At 49.3% G+C, this 21,898-nt stretch overlaps 1 protein-coding gene and 1 long non-coding RNA gene across 5 annotated transcripts in view; one reads left to right on the forward strand and one right to left on the reverse strand.

Moving 5' to 3' along the window:
• The window catches only part of LOC134984846 (zinc finger protein ZFP2-like), a 32,198-nt gene extending 30,608 nt beyond the window's left edge, over window positions 1-1,590 (reverse strand). Inside the window, exon 1 of one of the 3 annotated variants that reach the window (XM_063950323.1) lies at window positions 1,110-1,590. Coding sequence is in view for 1 of the 3 variants with exons in the window: in XM_063950321.1 (XP_063806391.1) it covers window positions 1,105-1,162 (58 nt within the window). In the remaining 2 variants the exon portion in view is untranslated. Of the gene's footprint in view, window positions 1-177; window positions 568-1,104 lie in introns of those variants that run through there. The other 2 variants (XM_063950321.1, XM_063950322.1) reach the window with 2 other exon arrangements.
• On the forward strand, window positions 1,519-19,993 carry LOC134984847 (uncharacterized). 2 transcript variants are annotated; one of them, XR_010191787.1, is made up of 3 exons: window positions 1,519-1,618; window positions 16,685-16,876; window positions 19,858-19,993. It is a non-coding gene; the product is annotated as an uncharacterized LOC134984847 (long non-coding RNA). The 2 variants fall into 2 exon arrangements; XR_010191788.1 differs by having other exon boundaries at window positions 19,903-19,988.
• Window positions 19,994-21,898: the final 1,905 nt, after the last annotated feature.

A 21,898-nucleotide genomic window follows, 5' to 3' on the forward strand; every position in this document is an offset into this window, starting at 1 on the left:
CCCAGATCCCCTCACCTCCCCAGTCATGTCCCTGTATTATTACTATAGATATAAGTGACATCACTGTGACACTCCCAGATCCCCTCACCTCCCCAGTCATGTCCCTGTATTATTACTATAGATATAAGTGATGTCAAAGTGACACTCCCAGATCCCTTTACCTCCCCAGTCATGTACCTTTATTACTATAGATCTAAATGATGTCACTGTGACACTCCCAGGTGTGTGATATACATTTTCTTCATACTGCTTCAATTATCATCTGTTACACATGCCAGGGATATTATGGTCTCTGCTTTAATATATCCGAGAATTTGAGCAATATTTTCAATCCCCACAGTTTCATATAATAAAATGAATAATAATAATAATAATAACAACGACACTAAAGGCTGCACCCCAGCATAAAAATAATAACATGTCTTTATTAACAGGACACCACAGGTTGCTCCTCCAGTATAATAATAATAAAAGGACACCACAGGCTACTCCCCCTGTATAATAATAACAGGACACCACAAGCTGCTCCTCCTGTATAATAATAATAATTACAGGACACCACAAGCTGCTCCCTCTGTATAATAATAATAATAGTAGTAATAATAATAATAATAATAATAATAACAGGACTATACAAATAATATCAGGACACCACAGGCTCCTCCACCTGTATAATAATAATAATAATAATAAAAATAGGACACCACAGGCTGCTCATCCTGTATAATAATAACAAGACACCACAGGCTGCTCCTGCTGTATAATAATAATAATATTAATAACAGGACACCACAGGCCGCTCCCCCTGTATAATAATAATAATAACAGGTCACTACAGGCTGCTCCCCCTGTATAGTAATAATAACAGGACACCACAGGCTGCTCCCCCTGTATAGTAAGACGCCATTACCTGATCTCCACGAACACTGTGAGGCTGCACAAGTCGATGAAAACTCACTTCCTGCATGTGGAACGCACAGTCCGGAAGTAAGGTGGAACGCACAGGCAGGAAGTAGGGTATGATTGGCAACGGCTGCTACCTGGTTACTGGCCCCTCCCCTCCTCCACCCCGCCCAAAGCCCAGCACTCTGTAATGACTATTACCATACATGTCCTCAGTGGAAGAGGCCGGCGGCCATTTTCTTGTAGACCAGTCAGGCATCAGCAATAGGTTCCCTGTCCGTGCAGTGACGGTTGGTTCTATATCGGAGGGGCTGAAGGGACCTTGTGACGTATTGAGGGGAGGAGCTACGTCGACAGGGGGAGGAGCTACGGGCGAACAGGGTACCCGAAAAGTACCCTCGCGGGCTCGCTTCGCTCGTCACGCTTCGGGCACGGTGGCTCGCTCCGCTCCGCTTCGCTCACCTCCTAATTACTAAAGGTAATAGTTGGTGGCGTGGACAGTAGAGGAACTATCCCGCTGGCGTAGCTCCTCCCCCTTGTGTCGTAACTCCTCCCCCAAATGGAAAAGGTCCCTTAGCCCACTTGATTCTAGCATCTACCGTGCAGTGACGTCAGGAGCGGCGGCCATTTTCCCCTGGTCTGAGCTCCGCCTTCCTTCTATCATTCCCACAAGGCAGCAGGAGCAGAGAGCAGCCATTGCTGTGTCTGGCAGCAGGTAATGATATTATTATTATTATTCTATAGGCTGAGCAGCTCTGGTGTCAGGTTCTGTACTACAGGGGGAGCAGCCTCTGGTGCCTTGTTATAGTGCAGCTGGAGCAGCCTCTGGTGCTGCATTATCCCTGTACAGGTGGCTGACACTCTAGTGTCCTATTACTGTAATACAGGTGGCGCAGACCCCGCCGCTGCCGTAATACAGGTGGAGCAGACCCCGCCGTTACCGTAATACAGGTGGTGCACACCCTGCCGTTACCGTAATACAGGTGGCGCAGACCCCACCGTTACCGTAATACAGGAGGCGCAGACCCCACCGTTACCGTAATACAGGTGGAGCAGACCCCGCCGTTACCGTAATACAGGTGGCGCAGACTCCGCCATTACCATTATACAGGTGGCGCAGACCCCGCCGTTACCGTAATACAGGAGGCGCAGACCCCGCCGTTACCGTAATACAGGTGACGCAGACCCCCCCCCCCCGTTACCGTAATACAGGTGACGCAGACCCCGCCGTTACCGTAATACAGGTAGCGCAGATCCCGCCGTTACCGTAATACAGGTGGCGCATGCCCCGCCGTTACCATAATACAGGTAGCGCAGACCCCGCCGTTACCATAATACAGATAGCGCAGACCCCCCCGTTACCGTAATACAGGCGGCGCAGACCCCACCGTTACCGTAATACAGGGGGCGCAGACCCCGCCGTTACCATAATACAGGTGGTGCAGACCCCACCGCTACCGTAACACAGGTGGCACAGACCCCGCCGTTACCGTAATACAGGAGGCGCAGACCCCGGTGTTACCATAATACAGGTGGCGCAGACCCCGCCGTTACCGCTATTCTATACATATAATGGCATTATACTATACAGGGGAGCGCTATGTGTTGTCCTACTCTACAGGGGGAGCGAGCTGTGTTGCCCTTTTATACAGGGGGAGGTGCCTGTGGTGTCTTGTTACTATTATTATATAGGGTGAGCGGCATGTATTGTCTTTCTATACAGAAGGAGTGGCCTGTGTTGTCATAATATAAAGGGGTAGCATCCTGTGCTGTCATAGTATACAGGAGTAGCGGCCTGTGTTGTCATAATATACAGGGGTAGCATCGTGTGCTGTCATAGTATACAGGGGCAGTGACCTGTGTTGTCATAATATGCAGGGGGAGCTGCCTGTGTTGTCATAATATACAGGGGTAGCATCCTGTGATGTCATAGTACACAGGGGGAGCGGCCTGTGTTGACATAGTATACAGGAGGAGCGGCCTGTGTTGTCATAATATACAGGGGTAGCATCGTGTGCTGTCATAGTATACAGGGGCAGTGACCTGTGTTGTCATAATATGCAGGGGAAGCTGCCTGTGTTGTCATAATATACAGGGGTAGCATCCTGTGCTGTCATAGTATACAGGGGGAGCGGCCTGTGTTGACATAGTATACAGGGGGAACAGCCTGTGTTGTCATAGTATACAGGAGGAGTGGCCTGTGTTGACATAATATACAGGGGGAGTGGCATTTATTGTCATAATAGACAGGAGGAGTGGCCTGTGTTGTCATAATATACAGGGGTAGCATCCTGTGCTGTCATAGTATACAGGGGGAGCGGCCTGTGTTGACATAGTATACAGGGGGAACAGCCTGTGTTGTCATAGTATACAGGAGGAGCGGCCTGTGTTGACATAATATACAGGGGGAGCTGCCTGTGTTGACACAGTATACAGGGGGAAAAGCCTGTGTTTTCATAGCATGTCCAAACTGCGGCCCTCCAGCTGTTGAGAAACTACACATCCCAGCATGCTGTTAGGGTCTCCTGCCCTGTGCTGCCACGTCGTCATGGCAACCAGGAGACAAGTGCTAGTGGAGTAACCTGAGCGCAGCTGATACTCCGGTTCGGGTCTTTTGCTGTGCAGTGGTTACAGGCTCTGTGCACGGCAGGGGATCCGGTGCTGGTTTTTGTGCTCACAGTCTGTGAGGTCTGAGTGGGGCGTGGACAGCACCTGCTATATAAGGCCTCTTTTCAGGGTAAGCAGATGCTGCTGAATCTTTGTTGGTTAGTCAGTTCATGAAAGTTAGCCAGTACTGTGTAGCTTTCTGTTTGTTTGTTGCTTACTGCAAATAGGCCTGGGGATTTGGTATTACACTCTGCCAATCCAGACCTAGCAGTAAGACTGGAGTCAGTCGTTTAGCTTGCTGGGGTTCTGTTACTACTCTGTGAACTTAGCAAGTTTGCGGCTGTATTCTAAGACTTGCCTGTCTAATCCTGTCTCACTGTGCTAGGTGTCAGGGGTCAGTTTAGTGGCAGTAAGCTAAAACCTGTGCACTGCAAGTGAGAATCAGGATTGTGGAGACTCTCCTTGTGTCTATCATTCCATCTCTGACCAAGGAGTTTACTGCCACACCCATTGGTAACCCTTTAGGGTTTTGCTGTTGCCCTTAGCAACAGCATTTCGGGTTCTCTACGTATTAAAACACAACATCTTGCTTTTTCCATCTGAGCAGTTCTAATACAAGGGAGATACCCAGTTCCTTAACCTCTGGGCTTCTCTGTTCACTTTGTGTGTATTTTGTTACTCTATCACCTTCTGTGTACGTTATGTCATATTCCCCAGTTTGTCTGTGAGTCCATTTGTTTTGCATAACAGTTCAAACACCAGTACATTCCTGCAGACACTGGAGTGCATAACAGTTCTGACACCAGTACTTTCCTGCAGGCACTGGTGTGCATAACATATTCAGCAGCCTAATACTCCTGTTGAAATTTTGTGGGAATATGGAGCATACCCCTCAAAATACGTTGCAACAGGTGGTCGATCAGGTGCAGGTCCTGACTCGACAATTTAATTATTTGTCCATTAAAATGCACACCTCCCAGGCTGCTGGCGGAGCTCCCGCAGCAGCAGCATCTGCAGGGGTTAAGGAGCCGAAAGTAAATCTCCCGGATCTTTTTTCTGGAGATCGCTCGCAGTTCTTTTGTTTCAAGGAGAGCTGCAAGCTATACTTCCGGCTTAGGCCTCAGTCTTCTGGGTCGGAGATTCAGCGGGTGGGCATAGTGATTTCCTTGCTACAAGGAGACCCACAGGTCTGGGCATATGGGTTGCAGCCTGACTGTCCGTCGCTTAAAAGTGTTGATGCTTTTTTTACGGCACTGGGCATGTTGTATGATGACCCTGACAAGACGGCCTCAGCCGAGGCTCAGATTTCGATCCTTAAGCAAGGGCGAAGGCCAGTTGAGGTTTACTGTACGGAGTTTCGGAGGTTGGCCCATGATACCCAGTGGAATGACCCAGCCCTGAGACACCAGTACCGAAGAGGTCTTTCTAACCAGATAAAGGACCAACTGGTACAATATCCCTTGCCTGATAGCTTGGATCAGCTCATGCAGTTATCCATCCGGGTGGATAGACGGCTGAGAGAGCGTAGGCTTGAAAGGGAGACTGAGATTTCCTTCCTTCCCAAGGGAACCTCAGACTCTGAGGAATTTTCTGAGGAGCCTATGCAGATTGGGGCTACCCGCCTCTCCTCGCGTGAGAAGACGCGGAGGAGACAGCAGGGGTTGTGTTTGTACTGTGGGAATAAAGGTCATGTGGTAGTATCATGCCCAGAAAAGCCGGAAAACTTCAGGGCCTGAGGGTGATGGGAAATATCCTGTCAGGCCAGAAGTCAGAATTTCCCAAGAAGACTTTTATCATTCCGGTGACCTTGAAGATCCTCGGTCAAACTGTCAAGACCGAGGCCTTTGTGGACAGTGGGGACGACGGGGTTTTTATGGAACGCCAATTCGCCCTGAAACACTCTGTTCCCTTAGTACCCTTGGCATCGGAAATTGAGATTTGTGGGTTAAACGGGGAACCATTATCCCAAGGTAAAATTACCTCTTGCACTAGCCAGAGTTCTTTGTTTATTGGAGCCACACACTCTGAAAAATTGTCCTTTCTCTATCGTCCTAGTGGATGCTGGGGTTCCTGAAAGGACCATGGGGAATAGCGGCTCCGCAGGAGACAGGGCACAAAAGTAAAGCTTTCCGATCAGGTGGTGTGCACTGGCTCCTCCCCCTATGACCCTCCTCCAGACTCCAGTTAGATTTTTGTGCCCGGCCGAGAAGGGTGCAATCTAGGTGGCTCTCCTAAAGAGCTGCTTAGAAAAAGTTTAGCTTAGGTTTTTTATTTTACAGTGAGTCCTGCTGGCAACAGGATCACTGCAACGAGGGACTGAGGGGAGAAGAAGTGAACTCACCTGCGTGCAGGATGGATTGGCTTCTTGGCTACTGGACATCAGCTCCAGAGGGACGATCACAGGTACAGCCTGGATGGTCACCGGAGCCGCGCCGCCGGCCCCCTTGCAGATGCTGAAGTAAGAAGAGGTCCAGAATCGGCGGCAGAAGACTCTTGCAGTCTTCTAAAGGTAGCGCACTGCAGCTGTGCGCCATTTTCCTCTCAGCACACTTCACACGCAGTCACTGAGGGTGCAGGGCGCTGGGGGGGGGCGCCCTGGGAGGCAAATGAAAACCTATATATTGGCTAAAAATACCTCACATATAGCCCCCAGAGGCTATATGGAGATATTTAACCCCTGCCATAATCCGTTGAAGAGCGGGAGACGAGCCCGCCGAGAAAGGGGCGGGGCCTATCTCCTCAGCACACAGCGCCATTTTCTCTCACAGAAAGGCTGGAGAGAAGGCTCCCAGGCTCTCCCCTGCACTGCACTACAGAAACAGGGTTAAAACAGAGAGGGGGGGCACTAATTGGCGATATTAATATATATATAAAGATGCTATAAGGGAGAAACACTTATATAAGGTTGTCCCTATATATATTATAGCGTTTTTGGTGTGTGCTGGCAAACTCTCCCTCTGTCTCTCCAAAGGGCTAGTGGGGTCCTGTCCTCTGTCAGAGCATTCCCGGTGTGTGTGCTGTGTGTCGGTACGTGTGTGTCGACATGTATGAGGACGATGTTGGTGAGGAGGTGGAGCAATTGCCTGTAATGGGGATGTCACTCTCTAGGGAGTCGACACCGAAATGGGTGGCTTATTGAGAAAATTACGTGAGAAGGTCAACACGCTGCAAGGTCGGTTGACGACATGAGACGGCCGACAAACAATTAGTACCGGTCCAGGCGTCTCAGAAACACCGTCAGGGGCTTTAAAAACGCCCATTTACCTCAGTCGGTCGACACAGACACAGACACGGACACTGAATCCAGTGTCGACGGTGAATAAACAAACGTATTTCTCATTAGGGCCACACGTTAAGGGCAATGAAGGAGGTGTTACATATTTCTGATACTACAAGTACCACAAAAAAAAGGGTATTATGTGGGAGTGAAAAAACTACCTGTAGTTTTTCCTGAATCAGATAAAATAAACTGAAGTGTGTGATGAAGCGTGGGGTTACCCCGATAGCAAATATTGGCGTTATACCCTTTCCCGCCAGAAGTTAGGGCGCGTTGGGAAACACCCCTTAGGGTGGATAAGGCGCTCACACGCTTATCAAGTGGCGTTACCGTCTCCAGATACGGCCGCCCTCAAGGAGCCAGCTGATAGGAAGCTGGAAAAATATCCTAAAAAGTATATACTGCGACCAGCGATCGCCATCAGCCTGGAGATGCAGTGCTGGGTTGGCTTGGTCGGATTCCCTGACTGAAAATATATTATTGATATAGAGCATTTAATAGGATGCATTCTATATATATGTACGCGAGATGCACAGAGGGATATTTGCACTCTGGCATCAAGATAAGTGCGTTGTCCATATCTCCCAGAAGATGTCATGGACACGACAGTGGTCAGGTGATACAGATCCCATACGGCACATGGAAGTATTGCCGTATAAAGGGAAGGAGTTAGTTGGGGTCGGTCCATCGGACCTGGGGACCACGGCAACAGCTGGGAAATCCAACCTTTTTACCCCAAGTTACATCTCAGTAGAAAAAGACACCGTCTTTTCAGCCTCAATCCTTCCGTTTCCATGAGGGCAAGCGGGCAAAAGGCCAGTCATATCTGCCCAGACATAGAGGTAAGGGAAGTATACTGCAGCGGGCAGCCCCTTCCCAGGAAAGGAAGCCCTCCACCACGTCTGCCAAGTCCTCAGCATGACGCTGGGGCCGTGCAAGCGGACTCAGGTGAGGTGGGGGGGTAGTCTCAAGAGTCTCAGCGCGCAGTGGGATCACTCGCAAGTTGACCCCTAGATCGTACAAGTATTATCCCAGGGGTACAGATTGGAGAGTCGAGACATCTTTTCCTCGCAGGTTCCTGAAGTCTGCTTTACCAACGGCTTCCTCCGACAGGGAGGCAGTATTGGAAAAGATTCACAAGCTGTATTTCCAGCAGGTGATAATCAAAGTACCCCTCCTACAACAAGGAAAAGGGTATTAGTCTTCCACACTATATTGTGGTACTGAAGCCAGACGGCTTGGTGAGACGTAGTCTAAATCTGAAATCTTTGAACACTTACATAAAAAGGTTCAAATCAAGATGGAGTCACTCAGAGCAGTGATAGCGAACCAAAAAGGGGACTATATGGTGTCCCTGGACATCAAGGATTACCTCCATGTCCAAATTTGTCCTTCTCAACAAGGATACCTCTGGTTCGTGGTACAGAACTGTCAATATCAGTTTCAGACGCTGCCGTTGAAGTATCCACGGCACCCCGGGCCTTTACCAGGGTAATGGCCAAAAAGATGATTCTTCAAAGAAAAAAGGCATCTTAATTATCCCTTACTTGGACGATATCCTGAAAAGGGCAAGTTCAAGAGAACAGTTGGACGTCGGAAGAGCACTATCTAAAGTAGTTCTACGACAGCACGAGTGGATTTTAAATATTCCAAATATCGCAGCCGTTTTCCGACGATACGTCTGCTGTTCCTAGGAATGATTCTGGGCATAGTCCAGAAAAAGGTTTTCTCCTGGAGGAGAAAGCCAGGGAGTTATCCGAACTAGTCAGAAACCTCCTAAAACCAGACCAGGTATCAGTGCATCAATGCACAGGAGTCCTGGGAAAAATGGTGGCTTCTTACGAAGCGATTCCATTCGGCAGATCTCACGCAAAAAATTTTTTCAGGGGGATTTGCGGGACGAATGGTCCGGATCGCATCTTCAGATGCATCAGCGGATAATCCTGTCTCCAAGGACAAGGGTGTCTCTTCTGTGGGGGCTGCAGAGTGCTCATCTTCTAGAGGGCAGCACGTTCAGCATTCAGGACTGTGTTCTGGTGACCACGGATGCCAGCCTGAGAGGCTGGGGAGCAGTCGCACAGGGAAGAAATTTCCAAGGAAGTGTGGTAAAGTCTGGAGACTTCTCTCCACATGAATATACTGGAGCTAAGGGCAATTTACAATGCTCTGAGCCTAGGAAGACCTCTGCTTCAAAGTCAACCGGTGCTGATCCAGTAGGACATCATCATACCAGTCGCCCACGTTAACAGACGGGGCGACACAAGAAGCAGGAGGGCAATGATAGCAAGGATTTTTCGCTGGGCGAAAAATCATGTGATAATGCTGTCAGCAGTGTTCATTCCGGGAGTGGACAACTGGGAAGATTTCCTCAGCATGTATGAATTCCATCCGGAAAAGTGGGAACTTAATCTGGAAGTTTCCACATGATTGTAAACCGTTGGGAAAGACCAAAGGTGGTCATGATGGCGTCCCACATGAAGCGCCAGGTCAAGAGACACTCAGGCAATAGCTGGGACGCTCTGGTAACACCGTGGGTGTACCAGTCGGTGTATGTGTTCCATCCTCTGCCTTTCATACCCAGTGTATTGAGAATGATAGGAAGGAGAGGAGTAAGAACTATACTCGTGGCTCCGGTTTGGCCAAGAAGGTCTTGGTACCCGGAACTTCAAGAGATACTAAGAAGGGTCTTGATTCAGCAAGAATCATGTCTGTTCCAAGATTTACCGCAGCTGCGTTGACGCCAGGGCGGGTGAACGCCGGATCCTAAGGGAAAAAGGCATTCCGGAAGAGGTCATCCCTACCCTGGTCAGAGCCAGGAAAGAGGTGACCGCACAACATTATCACCGCTTAGGTGAAAATATGTTCCATGGTGTGAGGCCAGGAAGGCTCCACGGAAGAATTTCAACTAGGTTAATTCCTACATTTCCTGCAAACAGGAGTGTCTATGGGTCTCAAATTGGGGTCCATTAAGGTTCAAATTTCGACTTGTCGATTTTCTTCCAGAAAAGAAATTGGCTTCAGTTCCTGAAGTCCAGAAGTTTGTTAAGGGAGTACTGCATATACAACCCCCCTTTGATGTCTCCAGTGGCACTGGGAGATCTCAACGTAGTTTTGGGATTCCTAAAATCACATTGGTTTAAAACAACTCAAATCTGTGGATTTGATATATCTCACATGGAAAGTGGCCATGCTGTTGGTCCTGGCCGCGGCCAGGCGAGTGTCAGATTTGACGGCTTTGACTCACATAGCCATATCTGATTGTCCATTCGGACAGAGCAAAGCTGCGGACTCGTCCCCAGTTTCTCCTTAAGGTGGTGTCAGCGTTTCACCTGAACCAGCTTATTGTGGTACCTGCGGCTACTAGGGACTTGGAGGACTCCAAGTTGCTGGATGTTGTCAGGGCCCTGAAAATATAGTTTCCAGGTCGGCTGGAGTCAGGAAATCTGACTTGCTGTTTTTCCTGTATGCACCCAACAAGCTGGGTGCTCCTGCTTTTAAGCAGTCGATTGCTCGTTGGATTGGTAGCACAATTCAACTTGCACATTCTGTGGCAGGCCTGCCACAGCCTAAATCTGTTAAGGCCCATTCCACAAGGACGGTGGGCTCATCTTGGGCGGCTGCCCGAGGGGTCTCGGCATTACAACTCTGCCGAGCAGCTACGTGGTCGGGGGAGAACACGTTTGTAAAATTCTACAAATTTGATACCCTGGCAAAAGAGGACCTGGAGTTCTCTCATTCGGTGCTGCAGAGTCATCCGCACTTTCCCGCCCGTTTGGGAGCTTTGGTATAATCCCCATGGTCTCGGAGTCCGTAGTGGATGCTGGGCGCCCATCCCAAGTGCGGATTATCTGCAATACTTGTACATAGTTATTGCTAACTAAATCGGGTTATTGTTATTGTGAGCCATCTTTTCAGAGGCTCCCCTGTTATCATACTGTTAACTGGGTTCAGATCACAGGTTGTACAGTGTGATTGGTGTGGCTGGTATGAGTCTTACCCGGGATTCAAAATTCCTCCCTTATTGTGTACGCTCGTCCGGGCACAGTATCTAACTGGAGTCTGGAGGAGGGTCATAGGGGGAGGAGCCAGTGCACACCACCTGATCGGAAAGCTTTACTTTTGTGCCCTGTCTCCTGCGGAGCCGCTATTCCCCATGGTCCTTTCAGGAACCCCAGCATCCACTACGGACTCCGAGAAATAGAATTATCGGTAAGTAAATTCTTATTTTTATGTGACTGTCTGTACTTTTGCCCCATTGGTGTTGGGGTTACCCTGGTTAAGGGCCCACAATCCTCAATTTGACTGGGTCTCTGGGGAGATTCTTAGTTGGGGTACTGATTGTTTCAGGAGTTGCTTGAGCCTTCCAGTCAGGCTCTCGCAGCTAAGTTTGCCAGGATTGCCAGGGTGTTATGCAGATTTTGCGGACGTGTTCTCCAAAAAAGTTGCAGAGGTACTACCTCCCCATCGCCCCTATGACTGTGCCATTGATTTGTTGCCAAATGCTAAGCTTCCCAAGAGCAGGTTGTACTCCCTGTCACGTCCTGAGACTCAGGCTATGGCAGAGTACATTCAGGAGAACTTGGCTAAGGGATTTATCAGACCTTCACAGTCTCCAGTTGGGTCGGGGTTCTTCTTCGTGGGTAAAAAGGACGGTTCGTTGCGACCCTGAATCGACTTCAGGGAATTGAACCGTATCACGATTAAAAACTCATACCCACTGCCTCTCATTTCGGTCTTGTTTGACCAGCTTCGTACTGCCACCATTTTTTCTAAGATTGACCTACGCGGTGCGTACAATCTAATCCGAATAAGAGAGGGGGATGAATGGAAGACTGCCTTTAATACCCACTCAGGGCATTATGAATATTTGGTGATGCCTTTTGGGCTCTGTAATGCCCCGGCAGTCTTCCAGGATTTCATGAATGATGTGCTCAGGGAATATTTGGATAGATTCTTAGTTGTATACTTAGATGACATCCTAATCTTCTCCCATTCCCTGGAGGAACATCGGAAGCATGTACGCTTAGTCCTCCAGAAACTCAGAGACCACCGGCTTGGGGCGAAGCTGGAGAAGTGCGAATTTGAAGTTCAGCAAATCGCATTTCTAGGATATATTATCTCCCCAGAAGGTTTCCAAATGGAGGGTTCCAAGGTACAGGCAGTCCTGGATTGGGTGCAGCCCACTAGTTTGAAGGCGCTTCAGCGTTTCCTGGGCTTTGCAAATTTTTATAGACGATTTATCGCTGGATTTTCGTCTATAGTGGCGCCCTTGGTGGCACTCACTAAGAAAGGGGCGGATGTTGCTCACTGGTCTTGTGAGGCTAAAGCGGCTTTTGCCCGTCTCAAAAGGGCATTTGTTTCGGCCAAGGTGCTGCGACACCCAGATCCAGAGCGTCCTTTTGTGGTGGAGGTGGATGCCTCTGAGATGGGTATTGGGGCAGTGCTTTCTCAGATGGGAGTGTCTGATAATCGCCTTCATCCCTGTGCTTACTTTTCCCGTAAATTTTCGCCTGCCGAGATGAATTATGACGTGGGTAACCGGGAATTGTTGGCTATTAAGGATGCACTCGAGGAGTGGAGACACTGGCTAGAGGGGGCTAAGTTTGTGGTCTCAATTCTCACTGACCATAAGAATCTGGCATAATTAGAGTCAGCGAAGCGTCTCAATGCCAGGCAGGCACGATGGGCTTTGTTTTTTGCTCGCTTTAATTTTTTGATAACATATCGCCCTGGGTCAAAAAACATCAAGGCTGATGCGCTCTCGCGGAGTTTTGCTCCAATCCAGGAGACCACCGAGGAGCCGTTGCCCATTGTTTCCCCATCATGTATTAAAGTGGGCATTACCCAGGACCTCTTATCATTAGTCCTTAGAGCACAGGAGCAGGCTCCTCCAGACCTTCCGGTAGGTCTTTTGTTTGTGCCTCCTAGGTTAAGACAGCGAGTGTTCCTGGAATTCCATGCCAAGAAGTCGGCAGGTCACCCGGGTATTGCCAGAACTCGGGAGTTGCTATCTAGGGCGGTGTGGTGGCCCTCGGTGGCTAAGGATGTGGATCAGTGGGTTCGGGCATGTGACATCTGTGCCCGAAATAAGACTCCTAGAGGGGTTCCTGTTGGCCCATTACATCCACTCTCTATCCCATCTAAGCCATGGACCCACATTTCAATGGATTTTGTGGTGGACTTGCCCAAATCCTCGGGGATGACAGCCATCTGGGTTGTCGTTGACAGGTTTTCGAAGATGGTGCACTTCGTTCCACTGGTTGGGCTGCCATCAGCCAGACGCCTGTCTGAATTATTTATGCTGCATGTTGTGCGTCTCCACGGGTTGCCACTTGATGTGGTCTCTGACCGCGGATCCCAGTTTGTGGCCAAATTCTGGAGGGCATTTTGTTCCGATCTCCAGATTTCTGTCAGCTTGTCGTCAGGCTACCATCCGCAGTCTAATGGGCAGACTGAAAGGGTGAACCAGTCCTTGGAGCAGTTCCTCAGGTGTTATGTCTCCAAGTGTCAGACTGACTGGGTTGCTCATCTGTCCATGGAAGAGTTTGCCTATAACAACGCGGCTCACTCTGCTACAGGGATCTCTCCCTTCCTTTGTGTGTATGGGCATCATCCTAAGGCCAATTCTTTTGACCCCCTGGACTCCACGCCTGGTGGTTCCTCTGTGGTTTCGGTCCTTAGAGGTATTTGGCGGAAAGTGAAGAAAGCCCTTGTGTCTGTGTCATTAGTGACCAAAAGGGTTTTTGATAAGCGGAAAAGACCCTGCAGCTTCAAATTAGGAGACTTCGTCTGGTTGTCTACCAAGAATTTGAAGTTGAGACAGCCATCTCATATGTTAGGCCCCCGGTTCATCGGCCCTTATAAGATCACTAGGGTTATCAATCCGGTGGCATTTCAGTTAGATCTGCCCCGTTCTTTGGGTATCAATAAAACATTTCATTGTTCCCTTTTAAAACGGGCGATTAGTAATCCTTCTTCCAGTGGAAGACCTTCCCCTCTTCTGATACGTGGCCAGAGGGAGTTTGTTGTTGAAAGGATTCTTGACTCCAAGGTGGTTCGGGGTCGGCTGTCATTTTTGGTGCACTGGAAGGGGTATGGCCCGGAGGAGCGGTCGTGGGTGCGCAGTTGTGATCTTCATGCCCCCAGACTGATACGCTCTTTCTTCTCGCAGTTCCCCGATAAACCCGGTGGTAGGTGTTCTTTGACCCCTCGTCAGAGGGGGGGGTACTGTTAGGGTCTCCTGCCCTGTGCTGCCACGTCGTCATGGCAACCGGGAGACAAGTGCTAGTGGAGTAACCTGAGCGCAGCTGATACTTCGGTTCGGGTCTTTTGCTGTGCAGTGGTTATAGGCTCTGTGCACGGCAGGGGATCCGGTGCTGGTTTTTGTGCTCACAGTCTGTGAGGTCTGAGTGGGGCGTGGACAGCACCTGCTTTATAAGGCCTCTTTTCAGGGTAAGCAGATGCTGCTAAATCTTTGTTGGTTAGTCAGTTCATGAAAGTTAGCCAGTACTGTGTAGCTTTGTATTTGTTTGTTGCTTACTGCAAATAGGCCTGGGGATTTGGTATTACACTCTGCCAATCCAGACCTAGCAGTAAGACTGGAGTCAGTCGTTTAGCTAGCTGGGGTTCTGTTACTACTCTGTGAACTTAGCAAGTTTGCGGCTGTATTCTAAGACTTGCCTGTCTAATCCTGTCTCACTGTGCTAGGTGTCAGGGGTCAGTTTAGTGGCAGTAAGCTAAAACCTGTGCACTGCAAGTGAGAATCAGGATTGTGGAGACTCTCCTTGTGTCTATCATTCCATCTCTGACCAAGGAGTTTACTGCCACACCCGTTGGTAACCCTTTAGGGTTTTGCTGTTGCCCTTAGCAACAGCATTTCGGGTTCTCTACGTATTAAAACACAACATCTTGCTTTTTCCATCTGAGCAGTTCTAATACAAGGGAGATACCCAGTTCCTTAGCCTCTGGGCTTCTCTGTTCACTTTGTGTGTATTTTGTTACCCTATCACCTTCTGTGTACGTTATGTCATATTCCCCAGTTTGTCTGTGAGTCCATTTGTTTTGCATAACAGTTCAAACACCAGTACATTCCTGCAGACACTGGAGTGCATAACAGTTCTGACACCAGTACTTTCCTGCAGGCACTGGTGTGCATAACAAATGCCCTGAAACAGCTTTAGCATTCTCTGCCTTATACTATCTAGTACTGGTGCCCCTTTCACCTTATAGCACACTGAATGAGCCTAAATTCACATTGTAGCACACTGAATGAGCCGACATTCACATTGTAGCACACCGAATGAGCCGACATTCACATTGTAGCTCACTGAATGAGCCGACATTCACATTATAGTACACTGAATGAGCCGAAATTCACATTATAGCACACTGAATGAGCCGAAATTCACATTGTAGCACACTGAATGAGCCGAAATTCACATTGTAGCACACTGAATGAGCCGAAATTCACATTGTAGCACACTGAATGAGCCGACATTCACATTGTAGCACACTGAATGAGCCGACATTCACATTGTAGCACACTGAATGAGCCGAAATTGTGACAGCAGGGACAGCCAGAGTGACAGCAGGGACAGCCAGAGTGACGACAGGGAGAGAGACAGTGATGACAGGGAGAGTGACGACAGGGAGAGTGACGACAGTGATGACAGGGACAGTGACGACAGGGAGAGTGACGACAGTGACAGCTGGGAGAGAGGTGACAGCAGGGGAACATTACCTTTATTTGTTGCGGGCAGCAGTGAGCGGTGGGCTGCTGGCGACGTCGGGTGGCTAGTGGCTGGCACCAGGAGGCTGGTGGTGGGCGGCTGGCGTCGGTGAGCGGCTGTGAGCTACTACAGTGCTCTACACAGCCGCCGGCTGCCGCGCAGGGACGGGGAGCACCATGTGCAGCAGGATGGCCACTTCCCTCGCCACTTTCATGGGCCCATTTCCGGGTCAGTGGAAGAAGTGGCGGGGTATACCATACCGCCGTATACCGCCCCATTTCCACCACTGAATAGTAATAGTACAGGGACATGACTGGGGAGGTGACGGGATCTGGGAATGTCACAGTGACATCACTTATATCTATAGTAATAATACAGGGACATGTCTGGGGAGGTGAGAGGATCTGGGAATGTCACAGTGACATCACTTATATCTATAGTAATAATACAGGGACATGTCAGGGGAGGAGAGGGAATCTGGGAGCATCACAGGGACATCACTTATATCTATAGTAATAATACAGGGACATGACTGGGGAGGTGAGGGGATCTGGGAGTGTCACAGTAACAACTTATATCTATAGTAATAATACAGGGACATGACTGGGGAGGTGAGGGGATCTGGGAGTGTCACAGTAACAACTTATATCTATAGTAATAATACAGGGACATCTCTGGGGAGGAGAGGGGCTCTGGGAGCGTCACAGTTACATGAGTTATATCTATAGTAATAATATAGGGAAATGACTGGGGAGGTGAGGGGATCTGAGAGCATCACAGTGACATCACTTATATCTATAGTAATAATACAGGGACATGACTGGGGAGGTGAGGGGATCTGGGAGTGTCACAGTGACATCACATATCTATAGTAATAATACAGGGACATGTCTGGGGAGGTGAGGGGATCTGGGAATGTCACAGTGACATCACTTATATCTATAGTAATAATACAGGGACATGTCTGGGGAGGAGAGGGGCTCTGGGAGCGTCACAGTTACATGAGTTATATCTATAGTAATAATATAGGGAAATGACTGGGGAGGTGAGGGGATCTGAGAGCATCACTGTTACATCACTTATATCTATAGTAATAATACAGGAACATGACTGGGAGCTGAGGGGATGTGGTAGTATTTACAGTGATAGTGTCTCCCTCATTTCGCAGTATTAAACAGTTGTGAAGAAGACATCCTGTGAGCGTGAGACACCCAGCAGCCATCCTCTTGTGTCAGGAGGACTGAGAAGGACCCAGAGCCCAATCACGGTGCCTCCACCTCACTCACTGACACATGAGAGACACAGTGACGAGAAGATCATTGAACTCACCAACAAGATCATTCAGCTGCTGACTGAAGAGGTGACTGCTGGGAATGGGGCATTATACAGTAACACCAGGGGACGTGTCTGGGTGATGACTGGAGACATGACTGCTGGGAATGGGACATTATATAGTAACACCAGGGGATGTGTCTGGGTGATGACTGGAGAGGTGACTGCTGTGAATGGGACATTATACAGTAACACCAGGGGATGTGTCTGGGTGATGACTGGAGAGGTGACTGCTGGGAATGGGACATTATACAGTAACACCAGGGGACGTGTCTGAGTAATGACTGGAGAGGTGACTGTTGGGAATGGGGCATTATACAGTAACACCAGGGGATGTGTCTGGGTGATGACTGGAGAGGTGACTGCTGGGAATGGGGCATTATACAGTAACACCAGGGGATGTGTCTGGGTGATGACTGGAGAGGTGACTGCTGGGAATGGGGCATTATACAGTAACACCAGGGAACGTGTCTGGGTGATGACTGGAGATGTGACTGCCGGAAATGGGGCATTATACAGTAATACCAGGGGATGTGTCTGGATGATGACTGGAGAAGTGACTGCTGGGAATGGGGCATTATACAGTAACACCAGGGGACGTGTCTGGGTGATGACTGGAGACATGACTGCTGGGAATGGGACATTATATAGTAACACCAGGGGATGTGTCTGGGTGATGACTGGAGAGGTGACTGCTGTGAATGGGACATTATACAGTAACACCAGGGGATGTGTCTGGGTGATGACTGGAGAGGTGACTGCTGGGATTGGGACATTATACAGTAACACCAGGGGACGTGTCTTGGTGATGACTGGAGAGGTGACTGCTGGGAATGGGGCATTATACAGTAACACCAGGGGATGTGTCTGGGTGATGACTGGAGAGGTGACTGCTGGGAATGGGACATTATACAGTAACATCGGGGGACAGGTCTGGGTGGTGACTGGAGAGGGGACTGCTGGGAATGGGACATTATACAGTAACACCAGGGGATGTGTCTGGGTGATGACTGGAGAGGTGACTGCTGGGAATGGGGCATTATACAGTAACACCAGGGGATGTGTCTGGGTGATGACTGGAGAGGTGACTGTTGGGAATGGGGCATTATACAGTAACACCAGGGAATGTGTCTGGGTGATGACTGGAGAGGTGACTGCTGGGAATGGGGCATTATACAGTAACACCAGGGGATGTGTCTGGGTGATGACTGGAGAGGTGACTGTTGGGAATGGGGCATTATACAGTAACACCAGGGAATGTGTCTGGGTGATGACTGGAGAGGTGACTGCTGGGAATGGGGCATTATACAGTAACACCAGGGGATGTGTCTGGGTGATGACTGGAGAGGTGACTGTTGGGAATGGGGCATTATACAGTAACACCAGGGAATGTGTCTGGGTGATGACTGGAGAGGTGACTGCTGGGAATGGGGCATTATACAGTAACACCAGGGGATGTGTCTGGGTGATGACTGGAGAGGTGACTGCTGGGAATGGGGCATTATACAGTAACACCAAGGAACGTGTCTGGGTGATGACTGGAGATGTGACTGCCGGGAATGGGGCATTATACAGTAACACCAGGGGATGTGTCTGGGTGATGACTGGAGAGGTGACTGCTGGGAATGGGGCATTATACAGTAACACCAGGGGATGTGTCTGGGTGATCACTGGAGAGGTGACTGCTGGGAATGGGACATTATACAGTAACATCGGGGGACAGGTCTGGGTGGTGACTGGAGAGGGGACTGCTGGGAATGGGACATTATACAGTAACATCGGGGGATGTGTCTGGGTGATGACTGGAGAGGTGACTGCTGGGAAGGGAACATTATACAGTAACACCAGGGGACGTGTCTGGGTGATGACTGGAGAGGTGACTGCTGGGAATGGGACATTATACAGTAACACCGGGGGATGTGTCTGGGTGATGACTGGAGAGGTGACTGCTGGGAATGTGGCATTATACAGTAACACCGGGGGATGTGTCTGGGTGATGACTGGAGAGGTGACTGCTGGGATGGGACATTATACAGTAACACCGGGGGATGTGTCTGGATGATGACTGGAGAAGGGACTGCTGGGAATGGGACATTATACAGTAACACCGGGGGATGTGTCTGGGTGATGACTGGAGAGGTGACTGCTGGGATGGGACATTATACAGTAACACCGGGGGATGTGTCTGGATGATGACTGGAGAAGTGACTGCTGGGAATGGGACATTATACAGTAACACCAGGGAATGTGTCTGGGTGATGACTGGAGAGGTGACTGCTGGGAATGGGACATTATACAGTAACACCAGGGGACGTGTCTGGGTGATGACTGGAGAGGTGACTGCTGGGAATGGGACATTATACAGTAACACCAGGGGAAGTGTCTGGGTGATGACTGGAGAGGTGACTGCTGGGAATGGGGTATTATACAGTAACACCCGGGGACGTGTCTGGGTGATGACTGGAGAGGTGACTGCTGGGAATGGGGTATTATACAGTAACACCCGGGGACGTGTCTGGGTGATGACTGGAGAGGTGACTGCTGGGAAAGGGACATTATACAGTAACACCAGGGGATGTGTCTGAGTGATGACTGGAGAGGTGACTGCTGGGAATGGGATATTATACAGTAACACCAGGGGATGTGTCTGGGTGATGACTGGAGAGGTGACTGCTGGGAATGGGGTATTATACAGTAACACCAGGTGACGTGTCTGGGTGATGACTGGAGAGGTGACTGCTGGGAAAGGGACATTATACAGTAACACCAGGGGATGTGTCTGAGTGATGACTGGAGAGGTGACTGCTGGGAATGGGATATTATACAGTAACACCAGGTGACGTGTCTGGGTGATGACTGGAGAGGTGACTGCTGGGAATAGGACATTATACAGTAACACCAGGGGATGTGTCTGAGTGATGACTGGAGAGGTGACTGCTGGGAATGGGACATTATACAGTAACACCAGGGGATGTGTCTGGGTGATGACTGTATCACTGTGTGTGTCAGGTTCCTATAAGGTGTCATGATGTCACTGTCTATGTCTCCATGCAGGAGGAGGAGTATATAGAGGAACACAGGGGTCTATACAAGGACGTGATGATGGAGAATCACCGGCCCCTCGCATCACTGGGTAAGAGGAGACTGTCATGTATTGTACAGGGTAGAGCAGGTATGGGGGCCCCTATATACACACATCACCTGATAATCGCATATATACACTGTACTCAGTCACTGTGTGTCTCCTACAGATGGACCCAGTAACAGAGATACCCCAGAGAGATTTCCCCGTCCTCTGTATTCCCAGGACTGTACAGAGGAGAATCACAGGATCCCACAGGAGGATCAGGTAGGTGGGATTTAGGGTCTCACCAATATACCAAAGTGACTGTCACTATATGATCTGTAGAGAAGCTGTGTGTCTTATACACTGATATTATACTGTTTCACCTCAGTTTAATCTGACTGTATGCAAATGTCATTATAGTGTTTGTTTGTTTTTTAGGTAGAACGTCTGTCTGATATTAAAACAGACGATATAGAGGGAGAAGAAGAGACGTATGTGACTGATATAAAGGCAGAAGATACAGAGGGAGAAGAAGAGACGTATGTGACTGATATAAAGACAGAAGATATAGAGGGAGAAGAAGAGACATATGTGGGGGGTGATCAGCAGTGTAAGGAGGAGGAAATCCCTACAGATATCAGCACAGGTGAGTAATAATCACTTATTACAGAAAAGAGTCACATATTCTCCTTTCCCAGTAACTACAGCAATCTCTTATCCTACACCCTCCTCTGTCAGTACAAACTAATGAGGAATATTTATTTTCCCAGTGAGGGAGTCAGGAGCCATCAGCCCCTATTATACTCCTGCTCTCCCCCTCACATCAGCCCAGAGATCTGACCAGTCTCCTCCCCACACTCTCTGGTGTAGCTCATACATCAGGAGACATCAGCCCCTATTATACTCCTGCTCTCCTTCTCACATCATGTCACTGTGTGTTACCAGCCCAGAGATCTGACCAGTCTCCTCCCCACACTCTCTGGTGTATCTCATACATCAGGAGACATCAGCCCCTATTACTCTCCTGCTCTCCCCCTCATATCATGTCACTGTGTGTTACCAGCCCAGAGATCTGACCAGTCTCCTCCCCACACTCTCTGGTGTATCTCATACATCAGGAGCCATAAGCCCCTATTATACTCCTGCTCTTCCCCTCACATCATGTCACTGTGTGTTACCAGCCCAGAGATCTGACCAGTCTCCTCCCCACACTCTTTGGTGTATCTCATACATCAGGAGCCATCAGCCCCTAATATACTCCTGCTCTCCCCTCACAACATGTCCCTGTGTTACCAGCCCAGATATCTGACCAGTCTCCCACCCACACTCTCTGGTGTATCTCATACATCAGGAGACATCAGCCTCTATTATACTCCTGCTCTCCCACTCACATCATGTCACTGTGTGTTACCAGCCCAGAGATCTGGCCAGTCTCCTCCCCACACTCTCTGGTGTATCTCATACATCAGGAGCCATCAGCCCCTGTTATACCTGCTCTCCCCCTCACTGTGTGGTACCTATGTTTTCTCTTACAGGTTCCACAGTAATATCCATAGGATATACACTGGAATATGAGGTAGCGTCAGCGGATTGGCATCAACGATCAAAAGCTTTTAGCCTCCCAGAATGCAACAGCCCAGTTTCCTATATCCCCGCCTCCTGGCTCAAGGAATTCAGGTTTTTTGTTTGTATGACAGGAGCCGGACCACGATCTTTGGGCGGCTGATTTTGGCAGCCTTAAGCTTGTTATTTCATTTATTTCTCTGACGTCCTAAGTGGATGCTGGGACTCTGTAAGGACCATGGGGAATAGCGGCTCCGCAGGAGACTGGGCACAACTAAAGAAAGTTTTAGGACTACCTGGTGTGCACTGGCTCCTCCCACTATGACCCTCCTCCAGACCTCAGTTAGAATCTTGTGCCCGGCTGAGCTGGATGCACACTAGGGGCTCTCCTGAGCTCCTAGAAAGAAAGACAGTGAGATC

Source organism: Pseudophryne corroboree, assembly GCF_028390025.1.
Source record: "Pseudophryne corroboree isolate aPseCor3 chromosome 3 unlocalized genomic scaffold, aPseCor3.hap2 SUPER_3_unloc_87, whole genome shotgun sequence".
NCBI lineage: Eukaryota > Metazoa > Chordata > Amphibia > Anura > Myobatrachidae > Pseudophryne > Pseudophryne corroboree.